Source organism: Lingula anatina, chromosome 9 (assembly GCF_051362555.1).
Source record: "Lingula anatina isolate TDL-2025a chromosome 9, LinAna3.0, whole genome shotgun sequence".
In the NCBI taxonomy this organism is placed as follows: Eukaryota; Metazoa; Brachiopoda; class Lingulata; order Lingulida; family Lingulidae; genus Lingula; species Lingula anatina.
This window is the reverse complement of record NC_141775.1, coordinates 724,721-737,403: the sequence shown is the minus strand read 5'-3', so window position 1 is coordinate 737,403 and position 12,683 is coordinate 724,721. Positions and strand designations below refer to the sequence as shown.

General features: G+C 35.7%; 1 protein-coding gene and 1 long non-coding RNA gene across 2 annotated transcripts; one reads left to right on the top strand and one right to left on the bottom strand.

The window, feature by feature from the left end:
• Positions 1-175: 175 nt before the first annotated feature.
• Positions 176-12,248, bottom strand: LOC106167369 (tumor protein p63-regulated gene 1-like protein). The gene is made up of 4 exons (XM_086995299.1): positions 11,931-12,248; positions 11,345-11,439; positions 8,186-8,362; positions 176-4,015 (listed from the first exon to the last, which is right to left on the bottom strand). Exons 1-4 carry the CDS (start codon positions 12,162-12,164, stop codon positions 3,670-3,672), a joined length of 852 nt encoding a protein of 283 aa, XP_086851425.1. The 5' UTR covers positions 12,165-12,248; the 3' UTR covers positions 176-3,669.
• Positions 8,553-9,551, top strand: LOC147759744 (uncharacterized). Its single transcript, XR_015331019.1, has 2 exons — positions 8,553-8,794; positions 9,195-9,551. It is a non-coding gene; the product is annotated as an uncharacterized LOC147759744 (long non-coding RNA).
• Positions 12,249-12,683: the final 435 nt, after the last annotated feature.

Here is a 12,683-nt window from a genome sequence, read left to right as displayed (position 1 = left end):
CTAGTATGTTTATGTATTGGAACTCAATTTCCTGTATATGCAATGTCTGTTTTAAAATTGTTATCAACACAGTACATGATATCAAGAATACACTCTTGATGATGTATTGTACAGAAAAATATAATCCTTCTAAACAGACTTCTTAAAAAAAATAAAAGAAGTACTCAGTCCAACATATAAGAACACCTTTTATTCAATAGAAAGCAAAATTGAACAAATGATATCACAGGATTTAGAATCATCAAACCCACGTTTACCCCTGGTTCATGTCAGTCCAAAATAGACCTGTCTGCCAAAATAGGTACGTCTGATGAATCACAAGAATGAAAAAGCAGCCACATGAGTTTGTTCAGCAAAGTTTTCTTTAAAAAAAATAACATGCTAGTTTAGAAATGACCCGTAATGGGGCAGCGAAAAACGTCATCGCGAACATCACTTTTCATCGAACTTACATCGTCTTAACATAATATATCTCTTATTTGGCAAGACGTACCTAATTTGGCAAAATATATACAGTTAGTATTTTGGTTGTATTTTGGCAAGACACAACCATGGCTGTGCTCCTATCTCAATTTACTTAGAAGGACAATAGGCTAATTGACTCCACAATATGTACAGGTTTAGGATTGTCTTGAAGGAATTTCTAAGAACTCAGCATGCAGACAGGTAAGGATATTGACAGGTTCCGCTACAACTGTACCAAAATCTAAGAACGTGTAAATTCATCTCTGAAGAGGGTTCTAAAGTATTGCAAAGTGATCCTCTATACGTAATCTGGTTATAATAGCTAGGCCATTTCCAATCTAAAGTTAGTCTATTTATGAACAAAACCTATAGTATCTTGTACTACATTGGGTGGGAGTGCCTCATCTAAACTTCCTTAGCTCTTTGGGAAATAATATTATATCTCTACCAACAATAGTTCCTGGTGATAGAGCGACTTTGCCAGAGAACTCTGAAAATCGGGGCGATTTTCTAGCGTTGGCGTCGTCTTGTGGCGTTACAATGAAACATAAATGTTGATGACAAAGTGCATTCTGCAGACACAGAAACAGATCACAACCAGCACAAATAACACGACGCCAACGGTGGGGACTCACAATTAGGCTAAGGAATACCCGCAAAGTTGTGTAGATACAGCAAAATTTTATACATTAAATTCGTTGCCTTAGGAATTATCAAACACAACAGTGTAAATAGGTTTTATTATCGTTCTCTCTGTCAGTCAGTATCCACGTGATCTGGTCACGTGGTTGACAGTGTCACGTGGGTTAATGTCACGTGAGTGAGTGTAGGAGAAGAGAGCAAAATTGCTGCAAGGGTCTGGGAGTTGCCAGCGTCCTGTTCTCACCAGATTCAACTTAAACCAGGAAGTTGTCTACGAAAATGAAACGGACGATCAGCGATTTGAAAAATTAAATTAAATGTGGGCCTCAGCTGTTTTTGGGCTCTCAGCCCTATGCAGGGTTTCAGTCCTAAAGTATATGGGAAACGCAGAAATACGGTATGTGGGTCTTAAGGTGGGGGAGGGGGGGTTACGTATGTATTAAGGATGGATGTCTGGTGTAGCGAGTCATGCTTCTTGTTTAAGTGGAATCTAGTAAGAACACGGCTAACAGGTGTATCAGATCACTTTCAAATATGGCACACAAACAATGGTTGTCACCTCTAAAAAGAAGCCAAGCACCTTGCTTATTAAGACACAGACTACTGAAAATAATAATTACATCTACCAAGCAGCAAAAATATTCCAAAAGTACACCCCTAAATTTCAATCAAAATTGCCTTTTTTTCTACAAATGCACAAGATACCCTTCAATTCAAAAAGTGGATAAATGTAACTATCCTTGCTTCTCATAGAATACTATCTGACATAGGAGAGTTTTCAACTTGGGAAATTTTAATACTAATTAGACAGGCACTGTGAGCTTTGACATTATACCTTTGATTACTTGGGATCTCTCCTAGCAAAATACTCATGAATTGAAATCGCCACTCCTGCGATTAAATGTAGAGTGCTGATTAACATAGGTTTTCTTAAATACATAAAACTATCCCCCCCCCCACAAAAAAAAAAAAAAAAGTTGTCATCATATATAACTAGAAATACTATGAAACTATCAATAAAAAGGGTCAAAATGATTCATGTTTGTACTGTACACAAGCAAAGTATACATGTTTGAATAGTGCATGAAATAATTACAAGAAATTTACAAAAATATGAAGTTAAAAGCAGTCTTCCATTAACTTGAATTCTTATAAAGAATTCCCTGTTTATATTCTACTTTTTTAACCCATCTTCAAAGAAACATTTTTCGCTGTACAAACTAGAATAATCAAATAATGTCTGAACATTATTCATGAAATGTTCTTACATTCAGATTAAACTGACTTCCCTTAATGATACGTTAAACAAATATAAAAAATAAAATCTTCATCATGCACTTCTAAATTGTGTTACATATTTCTTTCTTTGATCAGAGATAAAAAAATTGCACACTTCATTACAGATATGACAACACACTAGTCTACTAGTACTTTCCTATATTTGTGCACGAAGTATATATATTAATTAATTTCTGTCAGAAATAGGCAATTTATTTAATCAGACTAACAAAAAAAAAAATCTCTATTTCCAATTCTTGGATAAAGTTTATACCTTTCCAAATAATAAATAATAATGATAAAATAAAAATATCTAGAAGCTCCTTTACTCCACTACTTTTCCTTTTCACTATCAATTGGCTATTTAAGGGCAGGGGGGAGGGGTTAAAATACCTGGAGCAATTAGACCATCCCCTGTGCCCCATCTACGACATTAAATATTACACTAAATGTGTAAGACTCTAACTTGCATTGGTTCAGAGAATCACTTATTGTAGGATGGCCCAATACATATGGTACACAGTCACTTTGAAGGGTATTAAGCAGAAGAAAATGCTGCTGACATCACAAGCTTGCATCAAAATAGCACTTTTTAAAGGCATGGAAGAAAAATTATATTGATCTAACAAGTTGGAATCAAAATTATTCTGATCTAGAAAAGGACTTTGAGTCAAACAAATAACTAGTAAAGATCCAGCAACTTCATAATCTTCAGTCACCAACTGAACTTTAACAGACATTTGAATCAAGAAAATGCTTGTCACATTGAGTGGTACACTTTAAGAGAACGGAATCTTAACAGTCTTGCTATGAAGTAAGGGAGCCATCATGCTCACCACAACCAATATCATCAACTATTGCTCAAAGAATAGGAAGTAAACATATGGATGCAAGTAAAACCCCCTGGTATTATACTGTAGTTACACATTAAGACCTCACTCTCAAAGTGTCCCTGTACATACCACACTGCTAAAGTACTAACACCAGGGATGAGACCAGTCCTCACTGAAAAAGTAGGAAAATTGGCCAGGGGGTCCAGGGTACACAATCACAAGAATGACCTTAATGACCCTGAAAAAGTCAGAATTCCGACAAAAGTTGGAAAAGTCTCATCAGTGAAGTATCTTCCTTGATGTGAAAAGGACCCCAATGCCTAAATGAAAACCACTTTAAAGACCTATCAACTAAATACAGAGCCCCTTCATTAAGTGCTACTCTGATAAGCTGTCATTTCAAGCTACAACAATACAAGCTACTCTGAGGGCCAAAAGTACAAAAAACATCTTAAAAGCTCATGCCATTTCTCTCCCGGGAGAACCCAAGATGACTCTGGTTGCAAATCATGGAATAAATGCTGCCATAACTTTCCACCATGATACTACGCTCCTCCACAGGAATGTTCTCAGCGATGTTTTTCTTGGGTCTGGCCTGGTTGACCGCCTGCACCAACGCTTCCATGAAGTTGTCCACCCTGTAAGTAATCGTCTGCGCCTCCTTGGGATGGTAGCTGATAGGGTGGTCCGTCAGGGTGATGTACGGTAGCTCCTCCTTCCAGGGATTCCAGCGGAGACTGGCGCTGATTTCTTTACCTTTTGTCCACAGTAGCCTCACTCCGCCATGCTGCCTGGGTCTGGAGAGGAGACAAGTACATGGAGTCAAAAGTAACTTGGGTAATTAATATAGGGACTGTTAGAACTGAATGATGTTGAACTCGCTAATGAGCATTACAAGTAACTTTTATTCATTAACAAAATATTTTGTTCTAACCATTCAGAAGGTCACGTGTAAGATAAGTGTACACACTTAACATACTTTACCCTCTGTAAATAAATTTTATTAATATTATTATTATGACTTCATGGGGACTCTTGCTGAATGCAATCAGATTTTCAGACTAACACACATTCTCTTGTATCCCATGTTCTCATATAATCACCAGGTTTACTGTCTTCTACTCAACATCAGGTGTGTTTGTCTGTTGCGCTGAATTGCATTCAGCGAGAGTCCCCATGGAGATGGAGTTCATTAGCTAGGTCGACAGAATCAATTGTGAACAGTCTCCTAGTAAGAGAATTAATATTATTGTAGCTGAATACACTACTCCTGTGTGGACTATATGCAATACATAACAATATGTACCAAATAAACCAACCAGAATGCATGTACAAAGTCAAATGAAAAAACAATATATGAGTGTCATGCATATATCTGTTTAGTAATCAAACTAGCGTATATATCCTCAAATTAATGTCTCTAGTATGAGATAGTTTTTGCTCCGACAAGTAAGAAATATATAGATTTGGGTAACCCCTTTACTGAAAAAAATCAATATCTCAGTAACCACGCAAGCTGAGTGTTAAAAGTGAGGAATTCATTCACTTACGATAAGTACAATAAGCTGCCATGGTATGGTACAGTGTAGCACTTAGAATGCCAATATTACCAGCATCTCAATTTGGTCGCGTTCACACCATGATTTTAAAAGGAAAAGACTTAACAGACACTACTGCAATCAGATTCAATTTGGTCATCCTCACATAATGACCTACTAGTACTTAAAAAATGGCCATCTGCAATCAAATGGGTTGGGATGTCTGAGAAATGACAGGAGTTCTTTTGTGATAGTATTTTATGACCTTCTGTCATCAAGCCAAGTCTAAGATAGATCTGATGTGACCGCGACCACAACAGTCCCCCATCCTAGGGTTGCTAATATTGTCTGTGTTCTAAGATGGATCTGATGTGACCGCGACCACAATGTTAACCCATCCTACGGTTGCTAATATTGTCTGTGTTCAAAGATGGATCTGATGTGACCGCGACCACAATGTTAACCCATCCTACGGTTGCTAATATTACAGATGGTTATATCACCAAGATCATTAGGTATGTAGCAGTCACTCCCTTATTACACCTGAGCCCCTAGAAATATGGATTTAAGGCCACTACATGTATTTTATTAATTTTTCTAACAAGTACTCAGTAATTAAACTCACAATTTCTCTTATCTACATTCATCTTACTCATGGGGATTCATATCAACCTTTGTTTCTATGTTTGTTCTATGCATAATAATAACAATTATTAATATGTTAGAAAACTTAATTTTTTTTTACTTTTTTGCTTTTTAGATTTATCAACATATAAATAAATAAATAAGTATAGTATAATTTTTTTTTCTGTTTCATTTACTTACTATCCTTACTATCTTTCCATATGTATAATGTATAGTAGCTAGAGAGCCTCTAAATGTAAAAACATTTCAGTGCTCAATAAATTATTATTAATAATGAAAAATAAATAAAATGAAAAAGAGGCTTACAGAATCTGTATCACCATAATGTTGCAATCAAGACATAGACATCAACTCCAGACTCTATCACACTAATTGTAGATCGATCTATCTCCAACGGGATTCTCGCTAAATTGCCTGTCACGCTGCTCAGGGGTAATTAATCAAAAATATCACTTACGTAGCAGCTTCAGTAGGCATGCCAGACATCTAAGCTGCTTTTAGCTGAAAGCAATTTTGCAAGAAAGCCCTTGGAGATGGATCGGCCCTGTTAGATCAATCTAGGTATGGGAACCCAGTCTTATACATTATGGAGGCTACATGTATTTAGCAGCAGCCAGGGCTGTTTACTCCCCTGAGAGATGAGATCAATTCACAACCAGACAAATCCATAAACTAGACAAGGCTTACATTAACAAGGCTGTCTGATCTTATTGTCACTATTATTATTATATTTTATTAACTTCCCTCTTAATAGCAAGTTACTGAGATAATTATTAATTATGTAAATATCATATTGCAGATTACATTGTAACCTTTTGTGATATGCAGTAAATATTCTATTCATTTATATAATGTGCTATAAAAAATGACAGGGAATGACTTTATATTGTTTACACAGTACACATGATGAAATTTGGCATGTATACAAAACAATATACAGGGGACTCCATCTTTTCAAAGGAGAAAATAAATCTTTCAAATATATAATTTCAGAATTTCATTAAAAATATTTCCACATAGCTACTGTGAGTGCTTTTACTGTACAGAGCAGAACTGTCTGATAGACTACTTTGTAATTTAGTTGCTACAATTAACAATAGCAGAGGCGGATGGAGGCCGTCTTCTGAGTCTTCCCAAAGACGGTCAAAATTTTAAGTTTACATTGAAGGGCATTAATTTTTTCTATTGAGCAGGGCTAGACACTAACTTTTTTGAGCACCTGTCCTTCGGACAGGTGGTCATAAATTTGACCTGTCCGATTTTCAAACCAACCTGTCCAACAAAACCAATTTTTTTTTCTATTCATACCTAGAACTTCGTAAATTAATATGTATAGTCATACATTTAATGTATTTATTACCAAAATACTCAATCAAATGAGCTGGAAAAATGCACCTTAAAGTGAATTTATTTTCAGATAAAAAATTGTTTTTTCATACTTGTGAACTCCTGAAGATTAATCTTGCATATAAGTCTGATTTAACATAGTTCCAATCACGGCTTCTCCTAGGATTTGGGGTACAGGGTCTACTAATTGTAAATCTGCAATTTGATAACAGATTCACATGAAGTTTAACAACAGCTAAGGAAAAAAATACCCTGAGTGGGAAGTGGGAAGGAAGTGGGAAGGGGGTACTGTTAAATTAATTTTATTAAAATATTCAAAATTAATAATATTTGAATATAGTTCAATGAAAAGTTAAATAATATTCATTTTATAATACTTTACTTATATTTATGTTAACAATTTAACTTCTTTAGGGGTTATCATGTGTTTGAATTTTCTTATATATGAATTAAATAAAATCAGTATAAAAAGTTCCCCTTCTTTTTATTTAAATTCTCATATTTGTTATTACCAATTTCTTCCTTACATCAATATCATTCTGGTATATGACAGCAATGTTAATTTATCATATTCCAGCACTAATTTTTAACTGTAAATAACATAAGTGGTGCTAGAGTCATTTAAGAAAACATCATACAAAATTTCAGGTTATATTTTGGCAAATAAACTACATTTCAACAAGATCTTCAGTCCAAAAGATTTCACTTTCTATAGTGAGTAGATAGCATACAACGTATTTGATTGACAGGCAGTATGTTGCCTTGACAACAAACTAGATTTAGCCAGTTCATCCAGTTCAGTCTGGCTTTATACCCAGTACAGTACTTGTGTAGTTTCTGTTTTTGGAAAGGTCTTTATTACTAGTGCATGTAGATTTTGAACTAAATAAATATTCAGTAAAGAACCTGATATGTGAATAGATTTTGTCTGATGAAGTTCTGGAGGGTGTTCACTTTCATAATTTGGCGGTAAGTTTACTCAGACTTCGTTTTGCGACTGCATGTGTTTTGTGCCAAAAGTAGGTCACTCTTTTCAATGCCGTCTAGGAAGAGAATAAAAGACGTTAGTATGCAACAAAAAATGTTTTTTTTAAAGACTTTTGCTCCAAATTTCTCACAAAACATGACCTGTCCGTCGGACAGCCAACCCTGCAACTTCACCTGTCCGAACTGAATTTTTACCTGTCCCGGACAGGCGGACAGGCGCTAATGTCGAGCCCTGTTGAGGCGGTCAAAAATGGAGGATGGATCAACTGGGATAATTTGTAAGACTGTCAGAAAATATCTCTGGGTCTGCACCTGAATAGGAATGTTCTAATTTTAAGAATTTGTGACTTAAAAAAATTACAGTACCTGAAAAAAAATTGCAATTGTCCCCAAATGAAAACATTGAGTGATTGCCATATAATAAATTACAGGTGTTATAACAATACTCACGGCATAATAGACTTGTCTGGGTACACTATCTCTCCCACCTCTATGGTATCCAGCAGGTGCAGCATCACCCTGCGAAACCTCAACATCTTGATGGCTACAAAGTCATACTTCACAATAAGCAGGGAGTTTTCTGTGAGGAGTACCATTTTTTCTTTCTCTGCGTCCCAGTGGTCAATTCTGAAAGAAAGGAAGTGAGAGGTCAACCCCAGGTTAATCTGTGTATTGTATAATTTATAAATAAATAAATAAATTTGGTATATAAGTTTAATATTTATTTATGAATACTTTTTATTTGAAAGCACGATTTACAAAGGCTGTAATATTCCTTAAGAAAACTTCCTAAGGTGTAGGGTCCTACAGGTTGACTCCTATATACGACTTGCATTATTCGAAAGGTGCGATATGCGCATGACCGGAATTGTGCACTGCAGGGGTCAAAATAGTACCAGAAGCGTTGTTGACAGCGATAGGAACACATGATGGAAGCATAAGACATGCCGGGGGCGATATTAAACAAGCCATTTGAGGCGACAACGATGCCGGAGTTGAAAAGTTGGTTAAAATGTAGGATGCCCACACATCAGGCAAAAAAGAAGAGCTGATAAAAAGGTATGTTACACGATATTTTCTTAAATACAAGACCAAATACAAAACCCTAATGTGGTCATTATGTAATTATGTTCACCTGAGTCATTTATTGGGGAGATAAATTTGTCACCTGGTTCAAGCAGTTATCTGATACAATCTCGGAGGTGGGCTAGTGCACTGTACAGGTAATTAGTACAAGCTCGCTGTCAATATCAGTGCATCTATCATTTGTTCTTCTTCATTATCTTTCTGTTGTGTATCCAGGTAGATTTCGGTTAAAAAAAAATGACTAGTCATGTCAATTTTCTGTTTTGTCATCAGTCTAATATGTATGTATGTAAATAAATCACTGTTATAGATGTGTTGATGATGACTTTAATAACTATTTTCATGACTTTTAAATTTTTTACTTGTTTTATAGGTGAAAACTGTACAGTGAGGATAGAGAGAGAAACAAAATATTGGATCCAGACGGCAGAGAAAATTAGAAGTAGGCCTACCAGATTGAAGTTTGAATCAAGACAGTGGAGAATGGACCAAGTCCTTGAAGGGAATGCCCAAACCGTTTTTTTTTTAATATTTGCCTATTAATAAATACAATTTAATATTTCGTTTCACATTTTTATTTTGCATAATAAAACCAATGATGTTGCCTTGGAAATATCTTTCCAAGGTACCTTACGATATTTCTGATTCATGTTTTAAAATGCAATGTTTTAAACATTTTCTAGATATGTTCAAGTGCATTTTGATAATAAAAATGAGATATTTGGTAAAAGTGTTCTCTTTTTTTTTGTTATTTGCATAAGTAATATACCATTCAATACTCCTTCACAGTCAGGTTTAAACCTGGTTTTAGTTTTACTCAGGTCTAAGCAATGTCGATAACAATACTCTAAAACCAAAGTAAAACTAAAACCAGCTTTAACCTTGCTGTGAAATCAAACCAAAGTTTCACATGACAGTTTTCATGCCATTTTTTTATACTGAGGTAATGTCAGGGTATAAAAAGTCATGAAAATTTTTAATTCCTTGTAGGTTTCAAGACCGATGTAAAATTTAACCATTTCAGGTTTGTTGTGCATAAACTTTATGCTGAAAGTGTGTTTGTCAACTGCCTCATGTGCTTTGGACAGTTGTTCCAGCATTGTATGTACTTTTTCTCTGTCACACTATTTCTTTATGCATCTTTTTTTTTTTTTTTTTTGCTCGTTGTAATTCCACTCTTAGTTGTTTCCGAAAGTTAAATTTCTAAAGATCGGATTTTCTGTTCCATACTGAAAATAATATGTTGTTTTTCCTTAACTGTCGTTAAAAGCGCATCTGAGCCTGCATCTGATACAATGCAGTAGGCATCGTGGTCTGTATTTGAGAAGCCATTTTCGTCCTCGCTGTTCAACTTCTCACTTGCCGCCAGGTTCACTAAAATTTGTCTCAGAGTTTTCAACAGTTAAATGTCTAATAATTTTTTCGGGGCTTACGAATCTTCGATTTCTTGAGTGAAAATATAGTTGGTCTCCCACCCAAATACGATTTATTCCCTCCTTCAAAATGAGCACTACACACACGGTGATGCTTGGCGGGCTCAAACTTACTAAATTTGCCTTCATTTCCCGCTCGTCCAATACTGTCAATCCATATACCTCTCTTTTTTGGGTCCTTGGGGAAAGCATAAAATGAAAAAATTCGATCTCGCTCCGTATTGTTGAAACAAACAGGCACAAAACACATAGAACCGTCGAGAGGCATTTTATTTCTGTGTACAGAAATGGCGGCAACGCAAGATGGGTCCCACTTTACCCACAATGCATTGCGCTCAATATCGAAAACGAGACGAATAATGCAAGTCGTATATAGGAAATCTGTAGAGTCCTGTAGGATTCATATTCCTATAGAGCCCCAGACACCTACAGGACATACACATGGATATATCTTCGTAATATGCTAAATGCACATGATAAAAGGAAGAATATACATGTACAGTATATAAATCATATACAGATTAGTAAGGATATGACCACTATAGAGCACCTGCTAGTACATACAGCCCATTTATTGACATTATGATATTCATAGAGGTTTCAGCTTTGTTGACTTTGCTAATGTGTTTAACTAGTTAATCTGCTGGAGTATGTGAGGTCTTTTCATGATTGAAAAGGTAAATAAAGGTCATTCAGGGAGGGGGAGGGTAAACTGGTAACCCTGCCCTTTTTCACATCCCCTTTAACATATATTTTTTTAAATCTATACACTAATTTGATTCAATTTCACAAATGAACAAAAAATTTTAAAAATATACATATTATATACAGGGAGTTTCCCTTGGATTTGGGGTAAAGGGAGTCCAAAATATGAATCTTTAACCTGGTCATCGATTTAAATACTAGTACAGTATGTAAGGGAGTTCAACCCAAGCAAGCCCATGCAACCAACCCAAAAATTTTGCACTAGTAATAAGTTTATATAATTTTTATAGACAGCTGGACACCTCTGGGAAAAGCACGCGCCCATACACACACCCATCATGTTAAACACAGACAGGCACATCCATCAGAAAAATAAATCTCTTACTCCGTAAGCAGCCACGCTCCTCTCAGCTGACCGTCCAGCTCTTCACTGACCACCGACTCTTTACAGGCCTCCACGGCGTTCTCAAAGGACCCGTCCTGAAATAAACAAATATATAAACAAGCTCCATTTGTATTTTTGATTGTGTAATACATGCCTGGCAAGACTAGGGCTGATTTGGAACGGTTTTTAGTCCAACTTCCACTACTATAGCTGCGCAGTATATATATTAAGTGACAGAATGCCTGAATGCAATTTATGTTTGTTTGTTTTTTTTTTTCACACATATATATCTATATATATATTTACAAATCGCACAACGAGTGTAGGTGGGTCTTTATAATAATTAATTAATTAATTAATTAATTCTGCAAATTTGTCAAGTTAATGACCTGTCTCTGCGTTGTTAGTAATTCTATGATATTCCTTCAGGCTTACTGTAGTGTTTGAGTATGGCGCATGGGAATTCAAAAGAGGCAGGGCTACTTTTTTCAACGACTTTGATATCGTTATGACATTTCAAGACTACGTTAACCTTATTCTAAAACACGTTTATTTTGGAAATGAAACTTGAGAAGAAGGCACCTACTCTGTAGCAGAAGTAAGACTTCAAAGCATAATCCGTCATAGTGAAATTTGGTCTTCGACCGTTTCCACTTCCGACGCTCATACTGCGATTCATTTTCCCTTGGCTTAAATTAGGTCCCTTGAAGTCGACACTCGGGACGTTTTCCCTTGTTTCCGGACCATGAATTTCTAGTCTGGCACCGTCGAATTCCGGCCCTTGAGTTGGCCTGTCGTCGTTAACCTGTGCCTCCATCATATTTTTGACAAATGCGAATGAGTTCCCTGGAACTGAACTTTGTTGACATCAAATGTGGAAAATGACGTCAAGGTCACATGCTTGATTCATAGGTGGCGCGCATAATCAAGACTACAAAATATGTTTGATGAAGACATTTATTCAAATTAAACTATCATCAAATATTTTCATTAACATTTACATTTATATTTACATTCATGTTATAGAAAGGATAAGGTTTTGAGGACTTTTTCTGATATTATATGGCACATGAAAATTGTGTGAAATTATTTACATGTACGTCGCCATCTAGGTTTAAAACGCTTCAAAACTAAAGTGAAAGTGTGCACCCACCCTCTTGTCTGGCTGGCAGAAAATACCTGAGCTTGCGCAATAGAACTTCATCACTCCTACGGCTTTTTAAACATATTGGTGTTTGGGAGAACATATAAACTACATTTCAACTAAAAATACCATTTTAAGAAAATTTACTGAAAAACAAAAAAAAAAAAAAAAAAAACATCGTATGTTGTTTATTAT

What these genes read in the sequence shown, in the direction of transcription:
- LOC106167369 (XM_086995299.1), bottom strand. Translation starts at nt 12,164, where the DNA reads ATGATGGAGGCACAGGTTAACGACGACAGGCCAACTCAAGGGCCGGAA. An exon ending in AGTCTTACTTCTGCTACAGA is followed by an intron (nt 11,440 to 11,930) that starts GTAGGTGCCTTC and finishes TGTTTATTTCAG; the next exon opens with GACGGGTCCTTTGAGAACGC. An exon ending in GGAGCGTGGCTGCTTACGGA is followed by an intron (nt 8,363 to 11,344) that starts GTAAGAGATTTA and finishes CCTTTCTTTCAG; the next exon opens with AATTGACCACTGGGACGCAG.